At 44.8% G+C, this 25,333-nt stretch overlaps 2 protein-coding genes across 5 annotated transcripts in view; both read left to right on the top strand.

The window, feature by feature from the left end:
• The window catches only part of HEMK1 (HemK methyltransferase family member 1), a 31,933-nt gene extending 10,545 nt beyond the window's left edge, over positions 1-21,388 (top strand). For 3 of the 4 annotated variants that reach the window (XM_032984107.2, XM_032984105.2, XM_032984106.2), the window contains 7 exons: positions 11,824-11,976; positions 14,036-14,100; positions 15,812-15,861; positions 17,192-17,297; positions 18,269-18,364; positions 20,175-20,288; positions 20,638-21,388. In XM_032984107.2, coding sequence (XP_032839998.1) covers positions 11,824-11,976; positions 14,036-14,100; positions 15,812-15,861; positions 17,192-17,297; positions 18,269-18,364; positions 20,175-20,288; positions 20,638-20,674 — 621 coding nt within the window. In that variant the 3' untranslated portion in view covers positions 20,675-21,388. Of the gene's footprint in view, positions 1-11,823; positions 11,977-14,035; positions 14,101-15,811; positions 15,862-17,191; positions 17,298-18,212; positions 18,365-20,174; positions 20,289-20,637 lie in introns of those variants that run through there. The other variant, XR_004405863.2, reaches the window with a different exon arrangement.
• A 96-nt stretch (positions 21,389-21,484) lies between these two features.
• Positions 21,485-25,333, top strand: part of MAPKAPK3 (MAPK activated protein kinase 3) — a 139,984-nt gene continuing 136,135 nt past the window's right edge. The window contains exon 1 of the mRNA XM_032984102.2: positions 21,485-21,903. The gene's annotated coding sequence lies outside the window, so the exon portion shown is untranslated. The remainder of the gene's footprint in view (positions 21,904-25,333) is intronic.

The following is a 25,333-nucleotide window of genomic DNA, read 5'->3' as shown; positions in this document are numbered from 1 at the left end:
ACTAATGGATCTGTCCTTCATTAAGTTGTTTAATCCTCTTTTGAGTCTGTGTCTAGCCTCCATGACATCATCTGACTGAATCTTTCTAATTTTCTATTGTAAATGGGAAAAGTATTTCCTTTGCTCCTGGTGCTGCCTGCTCATTTAACAGGAAAGCCCTTACTTCTTACTGTGTACCACAAACTATTCATGCTCTCTATAGCATCTGTAATTTCAAGTCCTGTTGCTGTCTAATCAGTTCTTTCTTCACCTATGATTTTTAAGCTTTTGACTTGTTTCCCAAGATAGATTGTTTCTTTCCCATGATAACATGCTCAATACACCAAAACCATTGTTGTTTGCTTGCATCTGTCAGCTGAATGGCAGTCATTGTGCTGGGCTGTTCTGCAAAAGCACTTTAAGCAAAGATTTGCTCAGAGAAACCTTTCATGAAGTTTAACCTTACTTCTAGCTAAACGTAATCATTAACCTTTCAAGAAAGTCAAACACACAGAGAAAGGAGGATTTTTTTCTTCCTGACATCTATATGCAAATAAACAGATTGCAAGGTGGAGACTTTCTCTGGTGCTTTATGTCAAAGCAGTGTTCACATTTTCTGTTTTAATCAGTGCTAAAAGGAAGCTTTTAGTACAGAATGGCCTTTCATTTCCCTAATTTAATTGCCACATATGGTTCATTTTTTGGAAGGGTCAAAAGGTCACACCATCTAGTGAGTACAGACATTGATCAGGAGTCAGGAGATTGGCTTTTTTTTCCTGGTTTTGCTTCTACCCATTGTCTGTTCAAAGGAAGGCTGTTTCTCCTTTCTGTGTCACTGGCTTCTCAATTTGGGAAATGGAAAGGATAATGGTGCTCTAACTTGTACATAGCTTAAGATCCTTTCTTGAAATATATATAGACTCCTGTAAGGTATATTGAATATAAATGCAATAGGGCATTATTTAATAGATCAAAAATCAACTTCTCTCTTTCAAAATGCAGCTGTAAACAAATGTGCTAATGTTGGAGCATTGCTGTTGTGGCCTCACATAGATCAGGTTTTGCACATACTATAGGCAATATTTTATCAGTAGGTTGGAGGAAAACAGTGTTTTCTGAAAGTGGGCTGTGGCACACATGCTGGGGTATGGGAATTAGGAAGGAAGCCTGTTGTTGCTGCAGAGCAGTTGGAATTGCTCTTTGAGCTAGGCACAAATGTTTAATAGGATCATATATGCAGAGACAAATAATGCAGCCTGTGCCTTGTGGCTGAGGGTCTTCTGTTGCCAGAAGAGCTTGGAAAAAGATTTGGGGCTTTGATGGATATTCTGACCACAAGCACCCATTTTCAGTGGGCAGCCTAGTAGGCTAATGTGATCCTTGCGTGTGTTAACAGGGGACTGCCAAGTACAAATCGCAGGATTAAATAATTTGTGTAATGCAGTAATGGAATAGTTGCAAAAATATTATGTCCAGTTATGTTACTGGCTGGTTGAGAAAGAAATGGAAAACTAGGTTTGGAGAAGAACCAGTAGGTGGATTAACAGCTGGAAAAATCTGCCTTGTTGTAAAAGACTGTTTAGCTCATCAAAGACAAGTTTAGGGGTTAATTACCTGGCACAGGCAGCAGAAATTTGATAACAGAAGTCTCTTTGGTTTCATAGACAAGTGTATAACAAGCACCATAAATGCAGGCCAAAAGAAAAGGTGATGCAGGCCAGAAGAAAAGGTGCATGTCTTTAACAGAGAGTGTAATTACTTACTGAAACAGCTTAGCAGGAGTCTATTGCTGGCCACTTTAAAATCAGAACAGGATGTTTTCCCAGGGCTGATTTCTTCTTGTTCAGAAGGAAGTGGAGGAAGAAACAGGGTTGTTCCTGGCTAGCTGGCCAAGATGAGCTATGGCAGTAGTTTCTCCTGGCTTCCCATGCAATAAGAAAAGTCTGTGCTAATGCAGAGCATTACTTCAAAGTTGCTGATTTCCAGGACAGACTCAAAAATGTAAATTTAAAGCTAAAATCTGTGCTGAAGGCAAGGAAAGCAGCAGCTGTTCTTTTAAGTCATGCACAAACTTGTTCCTCAGGTTAACTTATATAGAATTTCCTAATATGTTCTCACAGATCTCTGTGTTCTTAATGCATTTATTTTTTGTCCCTAAAAGAACTCTATGAAGTCTTTCGCTTTTTAATCTCCCTTTTCCACATGAAAGAGGGTCTCAATTTCTGAGAGTTTCAGAAAAGTAGATTAGCTCATTGGCAGTTAGAGCATGATTTAGGACTAGAACTGGAGAAAAAGAAACTGTAGAATGGATATAATAGGAGGGATGGGGCTCGAGGGGATTCCCACATGAATGGGGCGGGGGGGAATATCCATTTCCTACCCCCCAGCTTCTTTCAGACATCCAAGTAACTGGAATTTCAGAGCTAGGGATTAGCAAGCAGGACCAGTGCCTCCGTCCAGATGCTGTATTTGGCAGTGGTCGATACCAGTCTCTGCAGACAAAATGCGTTGCTTCTGGAGAGATGTGCCTGGACAGAGGTTTCTGCTGGAGACCAGAGGTTCACCTGGTTTGTAGTGACTTTGATCCACAATTCTTGCCCCTCCGGGGCATGGCTAAGTTTAGATTGACAGCTGTGGTAGCTTCTCTTGGGCACTAGCATATACAGGTTGCAAAGGTTGCTGCCTTTAGTGAAGTCATTTCTGGGTGCTGTTACAGTGCTCATGTGCCCTGGTACAACAGGAGCTGCTTCTGTTGTGTGACACAGAAGCCAAACTCCTTCCTCAGTGTTAGGTGTGCCTTTACCTGTTTGTCTGTCACTGCTCCTGCCTGAAGCCACCTTTTTTTTTCTGTGTCAGTGGGTCCTTTTGGCATTGTTCTGGTGTTTTGCTTTCTATAGATGTATATTGAGAATTTCACAGGCTTTGTGCAACATTTTCTCTTTCCTACTGTGGTGCCAGGCAGGAGAGCCCAGGATGAAATGCCGTAGCCTGCCTGCCCACTAAGCGCTGGGCTGGCTTGGTGGCTTCGTTCTGGAAGGAGGGTACGTGGCAGTGATCTTCTAGGGCCATTGCCATGGAGCTGGGTTTCCAGCTTGGCTTCCTGGTGTTTTGTCATGTGCTGACTGGCAGCCAAGTGGACAAACAGGAGGGGAGGGGTGATTCAGTTAGTATCAGATCAGGCTCTATGGAAAGTCCTGGATTCTGAGAACAGAAGTTTCTGGAAAGCACACAAATAAGTAAAACATTCCCAGGAAGTGTGCGAGGGCAGAGAAGGTTACCCGGGTTTTCATGTGTCTTTTGCTTTCCTCATCCTGTTTGCTAACCTGGGAAGTTAGAGCCTCTTGCCACCCTGGCTCGTACCCCTAGAACCTTGTCTTCCTTGCTTTCCCCAGACTATGTGGGACACGGAAAAAGACTGCTTCTAGGGAACATACTGAGTTTGTGACCTCCACCTTTGCCTTTCCCATTCTTCCCCTCCTCTTGTTTTTCTTAGCCTTGTACTTTTAATCGCAGAAACATCAGATGGGTCATTCACTGTTGTTGGACTGTAGCACACGATTGCCTCAACTCTGGACTTCCACACAGCTCCGTAGCCACTGCTGAGCAGCAAGAAAGAATCTCTGCTGTTTCCTCCCGACTGTATCGGTGCTGAAAGCTGCCTGACCTTGCGCTGTCTGCTGGTTGAAGCTGTGCAGCTTTGGAACTTGTGGTTTGGGTGCTGGCAGACGCTGTCCTCGCGCTTTCTTTGTGCAGCTGCAGTTCCAAGAAATACAGTGAACTAGAGACATGGCCACAGGGAGGGGGAGGTAATACCAAGAACCTGTCAGAACATGACTGTGTGCTGCGGGTGGGTGTTGGGGAGCAGGAGTTGTGGGTGGACGGGTGAGGCAGAGGCTCATGGGAAGCTGGAGGTGTTCTCAAAGTTTTGTGTTTGTTTCGCTCAACAGAGAAGATGGGGGAGAAAAAAGCAAATAAATGATAGTGTGAACTTAGGGTGAATCTGGCAGTGAAGCAAGACTTCCTGGAATCACAAGGTGAGAGAGCAGGCTGTGAGTGGCTTGGCTAAGAGACAAAAGCTTGAGAACGTCTGAGTGCTGGAAATTAAGTAGCATGGGAAGCAAATATTTGCCCCCCACTGTATATGGAACAACAGGTAATAGGTCCTTCTAGTCCTTGCAAGCTCTTCCTTTGTGAGTCAGGACCAGATATCCTTTTCCCTCCCAAGGAAGTCCTGCATTTTCCCATGTAGATTTTTTTAAAATTCACTGCTGGCAAAGATATAGAAGGTCTAGATACTGCCACCTTCTCCCCGCTCCATGTTATGCTGAGCAACAGAACTAAGGTCCCTGAAAACCCATCACTTGATGCTTGCATCACCTCTAGCCCACTGCAGTGTAAAAACCTTTCCAGATACTTTGCTTTGCACCTAGCTTACCACCCTCATGCATACACAGGCTTCAGAGGTGGCTGGTGCTCTTGACATCCTCTTGAATATTTATTTGCACAGAATCCTGTAAAATGGGGGAGAAGGGGAAGTTCATTGGTTATTGCTGTGCAAGAGGAGTTTGCAACACGCAGAAGGATTGGGATTGTCGTGTTGGTAACTGCAGAGCTGTGAGCAGGCCCCATTCCTAAGCCTAGCCTATTGCCCTGACTGTCATGCTGTCTGCCTGTACCAGGTGACAAAAAGGCCCTGGAGCACACTGGCATTGCTGGTGTGCCCTGGAAAGGCACAGGGCAATCCTGCAAGCTGTGGGGGAGAGGACAGCTGTGGGGGCAGTTTTAGACATACATAAGATTTTCTCCAAGGGACAGCGGTGGCTACTGAGCTCACCTTTCTGTGTGACTTCTGACTCTTCCTCTGTGCTGCATGAACATCTCTGTACACCCATCTATTGCATGAAATGTGCGATCTGCCCCTGCAAAGCAGATGTCAACAGCTCTGAGTCATGGGGGCTGCCCAAGTCATGTACAAGCCCCTCCTTCCTTTCCACCTTCATGCCATTGCTAGCAAAAGCAGAGAGAATTTTTTGGTTTCTCTCTGGGTTTGTCTGCTTGCCATTCAGTCCCTCCACTCCTTCCAAAAGTGGCTTTTGCTGGGGGAAGTAGCTTCTTGCACAGAGTAGGGGAGAAAATAAGAAAATATATTCAAATGTTCCCTTTCCACACCCTGACACAAATATCACACTTACACCTACGTATGTGTATACCATGCATACTGTAAGTAATTTGAATTTTAATAACTTCACAGTTGAGCATTCATCTTATCCATTGGTTAGCATGCTATGGGTAAATGTGGAATCAGGTCACATTTCTAAGGTACTTTTTGAATTTATGATTTTACTTGCTCCTTAAACCAGCACTTTGGATTTATTTTTTTTTTTATATATATATATTTACAGCGTTAGCTACAAGACTAAAAACAAAAAGACAATTCAGGAGCAGCCAAACACCGTTTGTTTAGATGATATGGAAATCTGGTTCTGATCTTTGCATTTTCTGCTTTTCTGCAAGAAGACAGTTGCCCTCGCGCAACTGCAGAACTGCCTGTTCCTAACTGGAGTTTGGGGGATCTGTTTCCACAATCTGAAGTGGAAAGGTGTGGATAAAGCTTCTGGAGCATTGGATTCAATGCTCTGCTCTGCCGTAGTCTTCCTTTGTGAGTTTGGGATGGTCACTGTTTTATAGCTGCTCGTCTGGAAAATGGGAGTTGTGAGGGTAAATTTGTTAAAGGTATTGAAGTGCTCAGCACGTTGCAGGGACAAGGTACCTGAGCAAACCAACTCATTTTTCTGTTTTTAGAGACTAAAGGCACACTGATTGTCAAGCCTTTGTTTTGTCCAAAATAGCATTTTTCTGTAGTGAAGGACATTTCTGTCTCTGATTCATTGAATCCTGTAAATGGTGTGAGTGAAAATAAGCCCTTTAGAACAGCCTGCCACTTCTGTTTAGAGTGATAGGTTGTGGAGAATTTACCTAACATATTCCAAAGGTTATAACCTTTATTTCTCAACCTTTAGAGCTGGTGATCAAACTGACGGCTAAGATGGCTTTTAGCAATGATGGCATTATATTAGCAGGTATTTGTGCTCTGAATCTCTTCAATCTGAGAAGTTGTGGGGTATCCTCCACAATAAAGACCACAGGCTTTGGCCATCTGCTGTTGTCCCAGTTTCTCTGTGTCTGGGACTGGAATCTCCTTTTTAGCACCTTCTGCCTCTTTGTTGCTCTTCCCCAGCTGTGGCTCCAGTCAGGTTCTTGTACAGAGGTAGGGGATGTCTGTCTTGCAGGGTATTTTGTAGTCTGTATGAACACTGTAGTGTGTGGCCAGAAATACTTCATCTCTCAAGATGAGATCTGAACGTGGTTCTGCTATGTTCTGCAAAATGCTGTAATTTATCAATTTCCAGTGGTGACATCTTGGGGATGATGGTGTGCTTGGAGAGGCACAAATTTTGGCTGGATTGCCTGCTAAAAGATGAAAAATACAGAGAAGAATCTGAAGAATGACATTTCCAAATGTGATCATTCATGATTTCTGAAAAGGAAACCTAGTGGCAGGGGGCTAACTGGCCATACTCTGTATCGTGGTTACTGGGTTTTTCTGATTCTTTTACAGATATTGGGGAAATACAGTTATCACATGAAAGCTGTAAGTGAAGAAAAAGGCCATGGTATCACAGCTGAATTACAGAATGTCAGAATTACAAAATGTCTTATTCCAATGTGTTCTGTTTGGTCTTTACTTCTTGCTTTTAATACATACATAATTGCAAATTTAATTCAACATTGAATAATCAATGCTAGGAATTTTTTTTCCTAATTTGACAGTTAGAATATACCTCCGCTTTCGCTTGCTGATCGAATTTATTTCATAAAATAATTTATTTTCATAACTATTGCACTTTTTGATTGTGGTGAGATACTAGTGTCTGGAAAAGGATGTGGTTTCTTTAGGTTGTCACATTATTTTTAGTATCTTAATTCTGAACTATTATGATAAAAGTGTGTATTATGAGAGGACTAGCCTTTGCCTCAGTAAGAGGTATCTGAAATAACCAAGACAGGCAAGGTAGGCAAGAGGTAGGATACAAAGCATAAGTAATACCATCATCCCTTTATTAATATACATGTGATAAAAACTGAACTCAGTCATTTTTAAATAGGAGCTTTGGCAAGGACTCTAAAAATACTTTCACGGTGGAATGTGTAAAGTAGAAGTTCCATTAAAAACTCCAAGCTTGAAATTACTAATGATAAACCTTACAGAAGTTAATAAATGCTGACAATAGTTCTACTGTATGGAAGTTAAATTTGTACCTTTGTAATCAGTAACTTGTGCTACTCTGATCAGCCCTGGAGACAGATGGTTCCTCTGAGTTATGGTAGAGATTTCCTGGAAATATTTGTAGGTGACCAGAAATGGCTGGTATTTAAAAGAGTGCTTTAATAGTCAAGCAGAATTTTTTGGGTGGCTCTTCTTCTGTGGTCTTGGAATCATCAGCACCAGCTGTGGTTACAGTCTCTGGCTGTCTCCATTGCAGAAGTGTTTTCAAACTGATTCATCTGGAGCTGTTAGCTGAAAGGCAAAAGCCATCTTTTCCCACAAAAGTGGGTAGGTAAAGTGTTTATTTTTCCCTGTTGTTATCTGAGCACCGGTAGTCCTCTAATGGTCCTATTGGGATCCTGTAAGAATGTTTTCCTCCGTAATTATCTAGGAAAGGAATTCCAGAGCAGCAACATGAATAGGTGATTTTGGAGGCTGTTAGCAGAACTCCTTTGCAAATTCAGTGCCAATAACAACATGGTGACCAGGGTAGGGCATTGCAGTGTGGCTCCTCACAGCTGGCTGAGGCTGGCTTAGGTATCCATCACCAAACTTACCTTTGCAGCCAAGACACACCTTTGAGAGAGGCCTCTCAGAATAGTGCCCTCCAGCCTGTGGGCTGCTTCTCGTTCCCTCTAGGGCTTTTGGGTATGAGCACAACAGACCTCATCGCTGAGCGGCACTGGAAGCTGTGGAAAGCAGAGGAGAGGCTGTTGTCATTGAATGTCTGGTGAGCAAAGGCATGAGCGTTGCTATTTCCAGCTCAACAAGTGGAAGGGACTTGAGAGGAAACAAAATGTTCAAAGGTGCTTGTTGCTGAAAATCTCCTGAAGGCCCCGAAAGGCTGTGGCTGTGAAAAGGAGCCTAAAGAAAGTCAAGGAGCCAGTGACTCCCAAAAGGCTGTTGTTGGCAGAGCCAGGCTACTGGAAAAGCAACAAAGCCTAATACAGGTGAGTTGAAAATGGCAAAGGCTTAGTAAAGCTGATCTGAAGAAGAAGTAATGTTACTAGAATAAATATGGAGTGTTTGCATCTTCAAATAAGCCAGATCTTTCCTTTTTACTTATGTTTTCAGGCTCCTTCAACAGGAGGAATCAACAGGCACAAGGTTCTATTAAAATGGAGCAGTTTAAAGCTGCCTCGCTTTGCAAGGCCTGGGCAATGTTGAAATATGCCTGTTTCTCCATCCCAGACTGTAAAGTGGTGCTCGCTTCTGTTCTCTAAGCACTGGGTGTGTGCTTGCATGCAGGGGTATGGTACTTAATATGTTTAAAAGCAATTTTTGCCTTGTGGGAAACCTCAGAAAATACTATCTGACCAAACAGCCTGTGTCTCAGGTGCTCTGCTGCCAGGGATGTTTCACTGAAACTCATAGAATGGTTTGGGTTGGAAGTGACTTTTCAGATCATCCAGTCCCACGCCCCTGCCCCAGGCAGGGCCCCCTTCCCCCAGGGTGCTCCCAGCCCCGTCCAACCTGGCCTTGAACCCTTCCAGGGAGGGGGCAGCCACAGCTGCCCTGGGCACCCTGGGCCAGTGCCTCACCACGCTCACAGGGAAGAATTTCTTCCTCATATCTAATCGAAATCTGCCCTCTATCAGGTTAAAACTGTTGCCCCTCATCCTTTCTCTACACCCCCTGATCAAGAGTCCCTCCCCACCTTTCCTGCACCCCCTTTAAGCACTGGGAGGCTGCTCTAAAGTCTCCCTAGAGCTGCCTTTTCTCCAGACTGAACACCTGCAACTCTCTCAGCCTGGCCTCCCAGGGGAGGTGCCCCGGGCCCCCGAGCATCTTTGTGGCCTCCTATGGACACCCTCAAGGAGATCCATGTCCTTCTGTTGTTGGGGGCCCCAAAGCTGGCCCCAGCACTGCAGGGGGGTCTCCCCAGAGCGGAGCAGAGGGGGAGAATCCCCTCCCTGGCCCTGCTGCCCCCCCTGCTCTGGGTGCAGCCCAGCACACCGTTGGCTTTCTGGGCTGGGAGCGCACGGTGCTGGCTCACAGTCAGTTTTCCGTCCACCAACACCCCCCAGTCCCTCTCCTTGGGGCTGCTCTCCAGCCACTCCTCGCCCAGCCTGGATTTGTGCTTGGGCAGGACCTTGCCCTTGGCCCTGTTGAACTCCATGAGGTTTGCATTGGGCCCACCTCTCCAGGTCCCTCTGGATGCCATCCCTGCCCTCAGCGTGTCCCTGCACCACACAGCTCAGTGTTGTTGCTGAACTTGCTGAGGGTGCACACTTGATCCCACTGTCCATGTTGCAACAAAGATGTTCCACAGGGCCAGGCCCAACCCCGACCCCTGAGGAACGGCACTCGTCACTGCTCTCCGCTTGGACATCGAGCTCTTGACCACAACTGTTTGAGTGTGACCGCCCAGCCAGTTCCTTATCCCTCAAGTGGTCTATCCACCAAATCCATATGTCTCCGATCTAGAGACGAGGATGTCATGCAGGACAGGGTCAAATGCTTTGCACAAGTCCAGGCACATGATGTCAGTTGCTCTTCCCTTATCCACCACTGTTGTAAACTCATCGTAGAAGGCTGCCAAATTCATCAGGCATGATTTGCCCTTAGTGAAGTCATATTGGCTGTCATCAGTCGCCAAATCTTCCATGTGCCCTAGCATAGTTTCCAGGAGGATCTGCTCCATGATCTTGCTGGGCACAGAGTTGAGACTAACTGGCCTGTAGTTCCCCGGGTCTTTGTTTTCTTCCTTTTTAAAAATGGGCGTTATGTTTCCCCTTTTCCAGTCAGCAGGAACTTCACTGGACTGCCATGGCTTCTCAAATAAGATGGATAGTGGCTTAGCCACTTCATCCGCCAGTTCCCTCGGGACCCATAGATATATCTCATCAGGTCCCATGGACTTGTGCACCTTCAGGTTCCTTAGATGGTCTTGAACCTGATCTTTTCCTACAGTGGGTGGTTCTTCTTTCTCCCAGTCCCTGCCCTTCCCTTCTGCATCTTGGGTGGTGTGGCTGGAGCCCTTGCCGGTGAGGACTGAGGCAAAAATGTTGTTGAGTACTTCAGCCTTCTCTGTGTCCTGGGTGACCAAGTCTCCCATTTCCTTCTGGAGATGGCCTGTATTTTCCCTAGTCTCCCTCATCTACCCTAATCCTTCATTTTTATACCTGTTTGCATCCCCCCTCCCTTCTTACTGCAGGTGCAAATTGGCCTAGCATGAAGGATGACCAAGAGCAACAAATACCTTCATAAAAACTATAGCTTTGCACAAGGCATCTACTGCACTGCACCCCAGTTAGGGTGATATATCCAAGGAAGTGCATATCCCCTTCTGTACAAGCCTGCCCAATTTAGGCTCCTGAAAAAGGCTATTGCTTTACTAAAGAGAAGCTGACCTGCCTGCCAGGACGTGTTGCTTTTAAATATTCCTGCAAATGCCGAGATCATGCAAGATTCCTTGTAAAATTGGAAGGCTGATAATTTTCCTGGCAATGTCTTTAATTTTTAACTGTTGGCAAAATCAAGCGAGTTATGCTTTGTAAATTTTGTTAAGCTTTCTGGATTTACAGGAGAGATCCCAGAGCAGACCTCACAAGTGAAATAGCCGAGCCATCATGGGAGTGCCTTGGGCAGTAGGGCCTTGTTTCTGTACTGTTGTGCCCTGAAAGCACAAGGATTGCGAGGAGTTGTGAGCATATGCTGAAGCTGCTGATGCACTCAGGGTGTTTATAGGGTTTCTGCTTTCTAGTTTTCTTGTGTGGATGTCAAGGGAAGTTCATGCTGCAGTCTGAGGGAGGCACGTGTGCTCTCTCTTGCAGCTAGTTACTCATCACAAACCTTAGAAGTGTACATCTTTGAGACCTCTCCTGCTGTGTTGGATTTTATATAAAATTGCAAAGTGCTTTAAAAAAGAGGAGATTGATGGGAAGGAGGAGGCAACAATGGCAGAGATAAATACGGATCCAGGAGCATGGGTGAAAATCTCTTCCATGTGACTTTATACCAACAAAATGTAGTAGGAGTCCACAACCTGAGATCCATGCAGGGAGCTGCTCATTTGGGTCATTTAGTCATTCATTGCCTTTGTTTTTCATCTGCAGGTTGGATTATTGATTTAGATGCTGCTAGGAGCTGTGCCTCTGCTTCCACATTACATACCATTACTGAGACAGTGTAGAAATCTTAAATTTTGAAGCTTATAAATTCTGAAAACTGGAATTTTGAAATAAATAAAATGGTGTTGCAGAAGATAATGTGCTCCAGCTGTTTAGTTATTGTTTTTCCTAACAGTGTTATAAGATTTCAGAGGATTTGTGGGAAACTGTATCCTGAGGATTTGGTTACTAATCAAAGCACCCTGTGGAGGAGGTGGAGCTGAAGTGACTTCTGGCATGTCAGTTCCTTTGCTGCCATCTGTGTTTTAAAACTCATCAACAAAAATACATTTCATTGGGCTAAAGAGTCAAGAAATTTAAACTCCAGTCCTCAGACCACAAAGGTGTGAGTCGAAACAGCTCCCTTAGAAATTTTTTGTTTGGTTGGTTGTTTTTCTTTGCTAGGATCTCGTCTCTTTAGTTGTGGAAGAAGAATCCCGGAAATGTGAGAAGAATTCAGGCCTCTGCTTCCCAGTTCCCGACCCTCATCCAGTGATCCTAGAGATTGGCTGTGGCTCTGGAGCAATTGCTCTGAGTCTGTTGTGCAAACTGCCACAGGTGAGCTTTTTTCAGTGTTCATGGTCCAATAGATGCCTGTGTTACAGGACAATCCCACACTACTAGTCTTCACTGAGGCTTCACAGACAAACTTCTTTGCTTTGATGGGACTTGAGCACCTAAGGTCTCTGACAGTCAGGCTTTATAAGTTCATGCTAGGTAAAAAGGGGGATATTTAGGAGTTGCTCTTCCCAGCTGTCCACAGGAGTAGCAGAGACATAATCAGAATGAAAGAAGCAAATGTGTTCATTCTTCAGCTGTTATAGCTCACTAGTAATCAGGTTAGCTTGAAGCACTGATGGGTGTAGGTTTAAGCTAATATCTTGGGCTGTGGACAGGAGGGACTGAGGCATGGGCATACACTCTGTTAGTCGAATTTATGGGGCAGTCATCTCTAAAAGTCATCTTGCTGTGAATCAAAAGATCTTGTCTCTAGGAGACTGAAGACTAAATGAATACAGGGAAGGGATTACCACAGAAGTGTCAGTACTTGGGATCAGTATGACAAGCATATGTCACACTACTACAACTGCCAAACCATTTTTTTTTTTAAGTCTTTTGTTCCTTAATAACAACCCACACCTTTTGAACAGAGTAAAAAGAGCAGGAAGAGGACTGAGATCAGGGTGACCAAAGTCCTTCTTGCCTCCCATTATTGTGGCATGTAACATGCTTAATGAGAAGCTGTTGGTAAGCAGAAAGAGAAATGAATCCAAGATATCATTGCATGTGGTTAAGGGAAGATTATTCCCCTTTCCTTAGAATTGCAGGCCAGCGAGTTCCTTCTCCTGACCAAGAATTGCTGTGGCCAGCTCCTCCTCTTGTGGGTGTATAAGACTTGGTGTATAAGAATTAGAGGTTGGTGCCTGTGTTCCTCCTCCCAGTGACCTGATAAGATTAATACTTGAGCTTCATGACTTCAAAGTATAATTACTTTGATTTCCTGAGCTGTACTTCATGCTCTTTTCCTTGCCTGTTAAGTTAAAGAGCTATGTCAGTCTGTTCCTATAACTGATAACAGCCTTTCCCAGCCAGTTAGCACAAACTGCTGTGCCCAGAGAAATACGGAGCCTTGACTGATTGGAGTTAGTGGTAGCCACACTGACAGTTAAGTGGAGTTTACGCTCTGTGTGATCCCTTTAGTGTTTGGGGCAGAATTTGGCACTAAGGTACTGAGAAAACAACAGCAGCTTTTCACTTATGGATTCAGCTGTGTTCTTCACCTTAAGGGTCAGCTTCATGTGTGTGGGTGCTAGTGTCAGGCTGTGAAATTAATCCGCTTAGTAATGATGGCCACTCACACTATCATCTCCAAATGCAAAATAGTTTCTTTAACCATGCTTCCTCTATGTAAATGCTTACCAACATCTGTGTTTAAAAAACATTAAGCAAAGCAAAAACATGTCAGGCCTTTGTCTGCACTTTTCCCAAGGTGAATTGGAAGGTCAAACAAATCTCTGTGTAGTCCCTATCTCTTAACATTACAATGAAGGACTCTCAAATACTTGATACACAGTCAAGTGCATCCAGTCAATAGACACAGTGAATGTGGTGTAAGGACTGCAGTGGAGTAACCAGGCAAAAGGTGTCTGCGTAACAGATGGAAAATGCCAGAACCTCTGTCCGAGTCGTGTTAATGCTGGGAGGGATTCTGTCTGCATTGGAGAGGAGAAGCCTACATGATCTTCCTTTGACCTGTGTCTACCCCAGACCAGCCAGAGTGTTGAGTCACACACTACTGGGAGCTATGAGCATATCAGGTGATGTGAGTCAGTGTGACTCCATTGTTGTCAGCTGAGAAGGTTTGGTCAGCAGCCTGTCTATTTTGGTAGGCTGTTGGCAGTGCTGCAGAGTGCCTTCTGTCACGTTAGTGGCCTTACTAGAAGTGACTCGTGATCCCATCAGTGCCCTGAGATACATTCTTCATGAGCCATTCCTTTTAAGAGCCAAGAGTGAACAGCCAATTGTCAGTCTTTATCTTGCATGTCCTTTTTGGCAGAGCATGTCAGCTCAGGAACCCTGATGATGTAATACTTGCTTAGTGTTTTTTCTGTTCCAGAGCCGGGTGATAGCCATGGATAAAGAGGAGGCTGCTGTGGATCTCACCAGGGAGAATGCACATAGGTACAAGCCCACGTATTACCCTTTTTTTGTAAATTCTTGTTTGAGGAAGACCAGGAGTCCTCAGTATTTGGACATGTGGTTCCTGTTTATCATCACTGGAAACCAGAGAATCTTTAGTTGGTTGAGCTTCTAAAGTGTGTAGGAATTCAGAAAAAGAATGCTTATATTTACCTGAGTATTTTTTTCTGACTTGTGAATGTGCTTTGCAGAGGCAGCTGCCTAAATAAAGCAATAGTACTTACATACTGTCTGTCTCCCAAGGGTTTTCAAAGTGTTTCATGGTAACTGCTCTCATTCCTTTCTGTGAACTTGGACAACTCAAGGCAGCAGGTAGTAAGAATGTATATGTCACTTAAGAGGCTAAGGACAAACATAGCCTTAGCTTTTCTCTGTCTGGCTCCCTGTATCATTATTGTGGTGCTTGTTTCTGTTGTTGCTCCTCTAGATACCAGCTTGCACACTCAAATAGCACATTTACTCTGTGCTGGTGTGATATCCCTCAGCACCCTTCTTGCAGTCTTGGGTTTGGTGAGAATGGTGCTCCTGGGTCCTGTCCTGTTTGAATGACACCTGTGCTGTGGCTGGATGTTTGGAGCTGCTGAATCAAACGTTTTATGCCTGAAGTCAGGACAGATCTGCATCAGGCTGGGCTTGGCCTTCCTAGTGGCTCTGCTTCCTCACCTGGTTCTTCTTAAGTCAGGTGATTCTGGACTGTCACTAACAGTGAGCCCCAGAGCTAGAATCTCGGTATGCTTTTGAGTCCAGGATGCCTGTCTCTGTAGATACTGTGCGAGGTCTAGAGCACCAGTATGTATTCATGACCTCAGTAACTGCTGGCTCCTGGCGTTAATTAGAGCAGTCTCAGAAAGGGTTCCTACTGCTACCTCTTATGGAGTCTGGTATGGCTGTGAGTCTGTGCTTCTGGCTGCACTGAGCTACACCTGTGCAGGCACAAGTCCTTCCCACACTTGTCACCTCACTATTACCCTTTGCCTCCTAGTCCGGTTATAGGGAACGGGGAGCAGAGATTTCCTTCAGATGTGCCAGTGTCAAACTAAGTTTTGTTGCAATTTTCCGTAGATATAATAAAAGCTAGCCAGATCTTTGCTTCCTTGGTAGATTATTGCTCTGGCATCTGGGAAAAATCGTCTTGCTTATTAACGTGGCTTGTGGGCTCAAGAATGGATGAGGGAGTGTAAATGCCGTGCCAGAGAACCTCCTATTTCTCCATGGATATTTTCACTTCATCCTTGTGATATCGTCCATGGCATGGTGCCCTGTAGCTCTTGGGAGAGAAACCAGTAGGATAAGCTGTGTCATTGCTTGGCTGAAGCCAGCTTGGTTCCTGCCTTCTTTCCAGAGATCCCTTATCACAGCTGTGTTCTCTAGATGGTTCGGTGAGTCTTGCTCTTAGTAAATCAATCCCAGTGCCAGATGGCCCATCTGGGCACACTGCAGACAGATGCAGGAATGCCTCCCTTTCTTGATGCCTGTGTTTACTGACAGGGCAGTACCATAGGCCCTCAGTGAAGAGCAGATCCTAAACTTCCCTTGCAGCTTGAGAGGAATCCAGCTGCAGTCAGTGGGGTAGGAGATACATGTATCTGACAAGAGATGTGATATTTAATGATCTGTTTGTAGAATTAATGAATCCACATGAACATACCTCCTAATCTTTCTTCTTTCTGTTCTTGCATCTGGAATTTTACAGGCTGAAACTCCAGGAGAGGATCCACATCCTTCACCATGATGTTTCACACAGTAACTCCTTTCACTGTTATAATCTCCTCTGTCTTTCTCCTTTTTGACTTTGATGGGGGGGGGCAGATGTGAGAGTCAGACAAGGCACCCCTTTGGGATGCAGGCATCAGGGAGGTGTTGAAGTTAATAAAGATCAGTAAAAAGTGAGCCAGTGAAGCTTTTCAGAGATTTCCAGGCCAGATTATCAGATGAGAGAAATCCCTGACTATATCAGAAGGTGAATTGTTCCTGGTTTTAGGAGTCTAAAAGTTGTGTCTGAGTTGATAGTCCAGGTGCTCTCCAGTGTTATTGGGGAGAGGTAAATATATACAGCGTGTAATTCGTTCCATGCTGAAATGGATGCTTTAAATAAACATGTATGTGCCTGTCTTTCCACTGATGTTAGAAGGAGCCCAGATATTTATCTCAGATTAAATGCTCAGCCTTAATCACCTGGAATTAGGTGAGCTCAGCCAGGGAAGGTATATCTGTTGTCTTCCCTGGACCTAGCTGAAACCAGTTAAAACTGCCATTTGGTGGGGCTTACCCAGTTAGGTAGATTGGTGTTCAGCTGTTTCTGAGCCAGGAACTCCAGCACTGCAGGTTCGTTAGTACACCTTTCGGACACCACTACCTCTTAGGGCTGTGTCTGCGCGGTCTTCTGTCAGCAAGCCTGAGTTTGTGCTGCCCGTGCTCCAAACAGCAGCGAGCCAGCCAGCTCCAGTCCAGAAGCCAGGTGGCTGTGTTGGCATTTCACCTGCATGGGCAAGCCCTGTGCTGAGGGGCTGGCCTGAGGCTGTGCCACATCACACGGTTACAGGATGTCCAGTTCAGGGCTGGCATGGATCAGTTCAGACAGTGGCATGAGCTTAGCGAGCTGAACCTTGTCTGCAGAAGAGTAAACCATTAGATGGTTGATGCTGCTGAGAGGGCCTGGCTCTTTTGCTCATTAGAGGTCCTTCTGCAGCTCTGAGAAGAGCAGGGTTATGCATCCTGACAGCTAGTCTAAGCTCCCACTTAGGTCTTTTTTGGCTCTCTCAAGTTCCGGTTGTTGCTTTAGATCCAGGTGGCCACAGAGCTCCAGAGCATCAAGGTCCTGTGCTTTGTAACATGTTCTGCTAAGTGGGACTGTTGATATGATGAAAAAATGATACTTTGCCTGTGCTTAGCTTTGTATCTAGGCCAGGCTATCCCAAAACCAAGTAGGATAACATTTTATTAGAAATAATCAGAGACAAACACACATGGGCATGTGTCTGGAGAGACAGTTTCCTGGGTAGGATTTTGACATGGAGCTTATAGGGAAAATTGCTGTGGTCGAGAGCTGGTTGTGATTCTTTTTCTTTTCTAGGTTCTGCCAAGCAGCTGCTACACTGGGGCCCCCTAGACTTCATAGTTAGTAACCCCCCATATGTCTTCCATGAAGACATGGCTTCCTTGGATGCAGAAATCCTCCGGTAATCAGATTAATACGTTTTTCTGCTCCTGTTCCTTGAAGCAAGGTTTTCTGTCTGCTTCCTTATACTACACACAATTGCACACAAAACATGCAAATGTAGAATGTATGTACATAGTGTAGGTGTGTTTATGTGGTGTATAATAATACAGTGTTACTTTGTTACTGCTTACAGGTCTGAAACAATATCAAAGTATTTAAAATATTTATATAAATGGAAAAAGCACACACTTTGATATAAAAAATTTCCAATCCAAAGCTGTTTCAGAACATTTCTCCTGTTAGCCTTTTTTTTTTTTTTTTTTTAATAATTGGTGTGAGTTTATGAAAGAAAGTACAAGTAATTTGACCAGCTTTTTGTGATGGAGAAAAAATTTGAGTGAAAATGCTGCTCCTCATTCTCATCCCAATACTTGTCTTAAACAAACCAACCCACACAAACATGAATAAGCTCTTTTGGGATGTGGAACTACTTTGCTTGTGCTGGTTCTTCCTCAGGATTGACTGTCATGCTTGTCAGGACAAAGTCCCGCACCCACCTGTACAAGATATGCACCAGAGCAGATTCTGAAAGCTGAGCTTTCTACATCCTGATTAACCCTTCTAGGGTAGAAGGCAGTCCAACCTGGTTATTGCCAGGGTTGAAATAAAACAAGCGATCCCTTGCTGTACAGCCCACTCTCTCCCTGTCCAGCTAGTGCAGAGAGAACAGAGCCACACTGTGGCTGCAGTTGGCTTTTAATTTTCAGGAAGAGTTCAGGGAATGTTTTCTTCTTGTGTTCAACCTGGAGTTTCTCAGCCCAGTGGTAGCTGCCTTCTTACTCCGTGTATTTTACATAAAAGCTATGAGTGCTGTCACCTGCTGTAGGAGTGCTGGAGTTCAGGTGTGTTAGGTGTGCCTTTCATCATCCTCCAGGGCATGGCTCATGCCACATGAATTGCTGTTAATGTCTTCTAATTCCCACGCTCCAGCTATGAGGACCTTGATGCGCTGGATGGGGGAGATGATGGGATGAGAGTCATCAAAACAATTCTGGCTCTGGCTCCTTCTCTTCTGAAGGATTCTGGGTAAGCACTGTTGTCTGAGTTTCATGTCTTTTGTCCATTCACTTCTGTAACTTCTGCTTTTATTTCACATAAGAGGTACAGAGGGAAGATAGTTGCAAAAATGTGTCACGTGTTCTGTCCCCGTACCATCTAATAATAGCAGTTTTAAAAAGTCATGTGTACAAGCAAAATTAGCTTGAAATTGGTTAATAAAGGGGTATGAGCCTTCCTTGACCAGTGGTGGTGTTTTACAGTAATTAGCGAAGTGAGAATCTTTAAAGGTCAAAGCAGCAAGAAAAAGAACATGAAAGAGAGTTTGAAAAAAAAAAAAAAAAAAAAAAGCTTTCTAAGCAGAATAACTGATTGAAGGAGAAACAATATAGAACTCTGTGAGAACGGATGTAGAGCTCTACTTCCCTCCCACCCTTTCATAAGGGGAAACTTGTTTATTGTGCCAGGATACAATGCTGAATATCCCAGGAGAAAGAAGATCAGCCAGGGATAGTTTCTTAAATATTAAATTTCTCCATGGTTAATACTCAAGACTGATTGTTCCTATTCTTTGTCATGTGGGGCCCATTTTGTGCTTAAAGATCCACATGCTGATACACAAAAGTTTGTTGTGCCAGGGCATTCACATATCCTGTTGAAAATTCCTGACATTTTACCAGCATAAGAGAGGTCATTGAAAATCATTTGTTTTGAGAAGAGGAACAGGAAAATTAAGAGGCATACTGCATGCAGAAGAATTCATTCCTTATGCTTTGCATGACCACAAGAGCAGAAGATGCTCCTCGGAACTTCCCAGCAACAGAGACTGGTCCCGTGGGGTTGTTTTAGGGTTATTTTTTTCTTTCCCTTTCTTTTTGTTTTATAAGGAGGAGCTCCCATTGAGGAGTGGAAGTTTTTTAAGGTCAGGAATGAGATCCACACCCACCTTGTAGTTAGTTCAGTGAATTTATAGGGAGTATTCATTGTGGGATGTTTTAGGAATTCTCAGGAGGGCATATGATTGGGGCTTGGCCTCTGTTCTTTGCCTGTTAATCTTGTATCTTGGTGCGCTGTCACAGGCTGTAACCAGTTTCATTGTCTTCACATGCCTATAAGCTGGGTTGGTTGTGCCTTGTTGTGGGAGTGGAGACTCAGAAATAGGCTGGTGTGATAAAGCTGGGCTGCAGCAGAGCTGGAAATAGCCCTGCTGTGTCCAGGCCTAGTCCTGCTGCGCTGAGGTTGTCTGATTAGTTTGCTTATCTCTGCTGCACTCTCCTTTGTACAGTCCTGTATCTAGGACTGTATGGTCTGAATGCTGGTGGTGTTTTCAGGCTGATTTATGGAGACATTTACTGTGGGAAAAATGTGTGGACTAACTTGTACTTTGTGACTCTTGCTACTGGGACTTAATGTCACCCTGGAACTTCATGCTGCCAGTCCAGTCCTCAGTGTTCATGCATTTGCGCCATAAAACTTCATTCTGGCCTTAAATCTATGGGGCTTCAGAAAGACAGAGCTGTTGGTATCTCTGCATGGAGTTCAGAAGGGATCCTTGCATCTCAATAAAAGGGTTTAATGGCTCACACAGAGGAGTACCATGAGAATTCCCTCCAAGATCAACACTCTCCTCCTGAAGGAGGCAGTTAGGATCTGCATCTTAAATGGACAGCTATGATCTGATTTAGGATTATTGGATTGCAGTGTGTTTGCTGACTTTCTCATTTCCTGCACTGGTGTGAATCATACAGAAGGAAAGACCCCTTTAGGGGTCTTTAGGTTGCATTTAGCAACCTAAATGTGTGCCTCTCCCCACTTTCTGTTCCCAAATATGTCCTTTCAGGAGTGTGTTTCTGGAAGTTGATCCCAGACACCCAAATATGGTGGAAAACTGGCTACAGACACACCCCAACTTACTACTCGTCCTCTGTGCCATTCACAAGGACTTCTGTGGCAAGTAAGTCCTTTTTACCCTCAATTTTTTGCTTCAGGTATTGTTTTGTGTGCTTTGTAGATTATGTCCCAGCACCTTGATGTATTGAATGAATTCAGCCAGAGAAAGTCCACAGCTGAAGTTGATCTTTAGTAAAATAGGGGCTTCCTTCAAGTATCTCAACCTTATCATATCCTGAGATAGCCTGGCAATGTTTCTGAGTCAGAAATTCTGATGCAGGTAAGCATTTCTGATGTGGTGACTAGCTCTGATGAGATTATTGCCATTGGAAAATTGCTGCTTTTATAGGATGGAGGAAGAGGCATGTTTTCCCTATCAAGACTTAAAGCTCTGGTGATTCTTTTTCCCACAGGCCTAGGTTTCTGCACATCCAAAAACATAGCAGATGACAGCTGTACCAGAAATAACTCTTCTTGCAATATGCTTTTTGCTGGTGAGCTCTGCTGAACAGCTTGCTGAAAACTATGTGTGGCAAAAGGAATCTCCGCTTCATTCCCTTGTGCACTGAACTCTCCCTGCAGTGGCAGACCCCCTCATTTCCTGATACCAACTTCATCCAGAGATGTAGAAGTTCATCGGATTGTGTAGAAGTGTTTCACCTTCCTCGAGGAACTGCATGCAACTTCCTAGTTTGCTCTGCTAAAACGACTCATTAATCTTGGGACACAATATGGAAGAATTCACAGCTCCAGCTACTTCATTAAACTTACAACTTCTCAATGTGTCAGATCACCCATTTGACCTAGAAAGAATTTCACTCTTGTCTTTTTGCCCTTGAGATAAATTTATATAGAATGTGACTAGATTGGATGATGGGTCCAAACTCTGGCTTATACTGGCACATGGATTTTCAGGTATAATGGCACGTGACTAACCTGCACATTTCAAATTCAATTCTAGTCCAGGATCCTGATGCTCTTCAGTAGATCTCCAACAGCACAGCAGCCTTTGTTTCCCAGTCCTGCTGAGTGACATGTCATTGAAGGATCAGTGCACATGTTACACCATCTGAATCTCCAGCACCTGACACTTGGTGGATGCTGCCAGAAACAATCAAAACCTTGTAATAAAGATAGTGCTTCAAATCATTGTCCTTACAAGAATCGCTGTGCAATTATGTTTCATTTTCAAATGTGCCAGCAGACCTGAATAAACATCTGGCACCCGCACATTGCTTCTGATAGTAATAAAAATGCCTAACTTCCATGTAAGGCATTTAAATGCAAGACTTTACCAAGAAGGCCAGAATAACTACCTCAGTTTTGCAGATGGAGAGGCTGGAAAATGGGAGGTGAAATGACTTGTACAAAATTTGACAACAATCTAAGTTTGGAGTAGGATCCAGTCTCTTGACAGCCGTGGGAATAGCTGAGGTCTGTTTCTTTGGGAAGGATGACTCAGAGTAGGGCTGCCTGAAAAAACACTGAGAGAAGTCCCTGAAATGGACAGTCAACATCATGACATTATAAATAACAGCAGGATTAAATTCAAGCTGCTGCTGTTTCCAGTGTTGCAAGTTCCCTTCCTGACTATAGCTAGCCAGGGAATGAAAGGAAGAAAGCAAATGGAAGGATCTGGTCTACCAGTCTGAACAGAAGTAGTTGCTGGGCCCATGGAGGTGAGCACTCAGTAGGGGTGGAAGTGTCCAGACAGTGACCTTTGCAATCTGTGTGTGCTGGGGAGGTGCTGTCAGGCGCTCTGTCCCAGCTGAACTGGGACTGCGGAGCCAGAAACATTAGGTAGGAGATGCATCAGCAAACTTCATCCATTTGGGAGGCTGCAGCAGATGCAGAAGGCTTTCCATGAGCAGTAATACATCTAGTCCCTTTCCCCTCTACCTCTCCCAGACTCACACTCCCCACTCTTTCATTTGCTCTTTAACTCTTGAACATGGGCCCTGCTTTTCCACAGATACATGCGTGCTCTCTGACATACCAGAACTCCAGTCTTCAACTGGATCCTTTCCCCACCCTCTGGGCTTTTACAGCTCTGTTCACCGACAACCCTTTCACCTCATCATACCACTCACACTGCATTTATCCTCCCCACCGCTCTGCTCGCCCCAGTAATTTGCCACGTTGCATGCACTTTTTACTTGAAGTTGTGAGCCTTCTCTGGACTGAGTACGTGCAGTGGTTAAACACAGTAGAGGGAATCTAGGGAAGGAGAGAACTAAAAAAGTTCAGCTAAAGTGCACTTGATCCAAAGTTTGGAAATAAAATTCTAGCACAGCTGATTTCTGGCAGTTTTGCCGGCTAGAGCTGTGAGTACAAATTGTAGTCAGAGGTTTTTTGAGTTTTTTGTTTAGTAGTAGTTTAGGGTCGTCTTTTAAGTTCAGTTTGTCAGACTTTGTTTAAAAATTAAATGAGTTCACAGATTTCATCTGGGTGTTAGCAGTGTTTATGTATGAAGCAGAGCAACATGCACAGCTTACTTCTGCAGGATACTTTAAAAGCTGGATAGTTTACTGGCTTATGAGGGTGCTAAATGGCATAAGATCATATTTTTTCAAGGGGTTGGCCCATTCCTTGTGCCAGGCTAGAGTTAGATGTCCCTCTGAGAGTGCTGGTGGCTGAGCTGCAGAAAGCAGCGTGACTTTTCTCGAAAGTGTCAATCAGTTACTTGTCTGAGCAGGACACTTTGTGAGACAGACTCTTTGTCTAATCCGGCAGGACGAGTGTTAAATTCCTATAGTTATAGCTAAAGCAATAATAAAAATGCTTACATTTCTGTGGATTTGCATTGCATAGTGGTTATATGTCTCGGAAAATCACATGATGCTGCTGACCTTCTCATAAAGACAAGAATAGAGAAAAATTGTTCTTCCTCCCAGGAGGCTGGATTTATTTGTCAGACTCACATCTGAGGGAATGTGTTGGTGTAGTACAACGCGTTCTTCAGTGCTTTATGCGTATGGGCCCAGGCTCGTTTTGGTACGGAAGCACTGCGGAGTTTTTTGGAGATGGTGGTTTTAAGGAACCACAGGCACTGCCAGGGCCCTTACTAAAGCACTGAACCCTGCCGGTGCTGCCTTTGTTGCCTGCGAGCGGGAGGCTCAGCTGAGGCCGGCAGCACGCGGCGCACGTGAGCTCTGCAGAGGCACAGCTACTCCCTGGAGCTGCAGGAGGCTGACGCTTCTGCTGGCATTTTACATAATCCAGGATCTGACATACATTTAATTTTCTGGGAATTTACTGGGTCTTTGGAACTGTATCAAAAGGGTGATTTGTCTCCTGAAGCGACGCTTTTAGAGAGGGGCTTTGTTTTCCTCCGGGACCCTAAAGAGTGTGGTTGTGTGTGTGCTCAGGTTTGTGTTTTGGAGAGTTACCAGGTGTGAAGTATCTGCTAGGGTAACGCTGGCGTTCCCTGAGGAGGAGTTGGTAAAAGCCTGGTCTTTGGCAGAGCCCTGCAGATGGTGCTGTGGCCCCAGTTTAGCGGTGCGAGGGCTCAGAGCAGCCCTGCCGCAGGCTGCCCGCCCTGAGGGGAGCGGGGCAGGGTGCCGGCCCCCCTGAGGGAACTCGGGATAACAGGGGCCTGTGCTGTCAGTGCGGCTCCAAAGTGGGGCTTTGGCCTCTATTCCTGTGCCAGTAAAACAGAACTTCGGTGCGGGGCTCGTGTAGGGAAACTGGAAGGGAACCTCACAGCTTGTGATACAGGACTGGGGTTGTACCTCATGGAGACCTGAAGCCCCCCCCTAAGGCTGCATTAATCCATGGTTTTGAACAAACTCTAGTATGCTGGAGGACAGAGATAGAGTACCATTATTATTCTGGTGTAATTTCCATGTAAGCATCCTGAAGTGCTCTGTCTCCCACCCAAGATATGGGGTGAAAGGGACTTTCTCAGGGACCTTAGTCAAAGAAATGCGTTTATATCCTCACAGCACTCTCACCTGAGCCTGTGGTCTTGTGGGGATGAGACTCCCTTCCAGGTGAGGCAGTGACAGAGTGACTGCACTAGGGTGGCACGGGAGGTCCCTGGGGACCCAGGTGACTGAATGTGTGTGGATTACTGGACAGCACTCAGTTCCTCGATGCAGGGCCATAGATCAAAATGGGTTGGAAGAGAGCTCGACAGTCTTCTAGCCCAATTTCCCTGTCCAAGTAAGAAGCAACTTGGCTTACATCATTCCTGACAAATGTTTGACCAGCCTGACCCAAAAGCCTTCCAGTGCTGATAAGGACATTTGCTTGCAATCTGTTCTGGTGCTTTGTTGTTCTATCTGGTAGAAAGTTATACTTTGTACCTAGTCTTCCTTGCTGTCTTTAAAGCTGAGGTACCACTGCTGCTGTCCTGAGGTGGAGAACAGCTGACTCCATAGAGCAGCTTCTGTGTGGTAATCTGTTCTCATGTTTCCTCACAATCTTCATTTCTGAGGGAAAGAACACCAACATTGTGTTGTCTCTGTAGGCTGCTTGCACTATCTTCCTTTCCTGCTTGTGAGATGTGAAGGGGGACCAGGTGTGCTTCAGCTGTTGCAGGTGATACTTGTGCTTATGGTGATTGGATTCACAGAGCTGCTACAGCTCATCTTATTACAGGGGAGAAGTCATTTTCCAAGTGGTGAAGACCAAGCCAAAACTTGCATTAACATTTCGTTTGTCTGGGCAAGTTTTCAAAAGCTGTATTTAAATCTTAATAAACTACTATTTCTACTTCAGATTGCATCCTGAGGGACAAATACCCAGTGAGAGAAGGCTTCTCTCTCACAGTAAAGAAGGTGATGAGATACCAAGAGAGACTTTATCCAGTTTTCAGCCTATTTCCTCTTCCATAGATGTTTCGCTATGCTTTGAGTTAAGTGTTAGAAGTTTCAGATGTTCCTCCCTGTGGAGGGTCATGTCACAGTCCTCCTCTGTTTCTTTTGCCTGGCAGCAGCTTACGAATCTCAGCATGGTCCATCCATGGAGGCTATTTGCATGCTACTATCCTACAGCCCTGGGATCATGGCCAAAGCATGCTCTGCATTCAGCTGTTGCAATTGGGACAGGTAGCAGAAGTTACTGTAGCCTCAAGGATGTTCTAAAATGTGCCCTCGTGTTAGAATC

This window comes from Tyto alba, unplaced genomic scaffold (genome assembly GCF_018691265.1).
Source record: "Tyto alba isolate M040663 unplaced genomic scaffold, T.alba_DEE_v4.0 Super-Scaffold_3, whole genome shotgun sequence".
In the NCBI taxonomy this organism is placed as follows: Eukaryota; Metazoa; Chordata; class Aves; order Strigiformes; family Tytonidae; genus Tyto; species Tyto alba.
The sequence above is the reverse complement of the archived record's forward strand: the minus strand, read 5'-3'. Positions and strand labels throughout refer to the sequence as shown.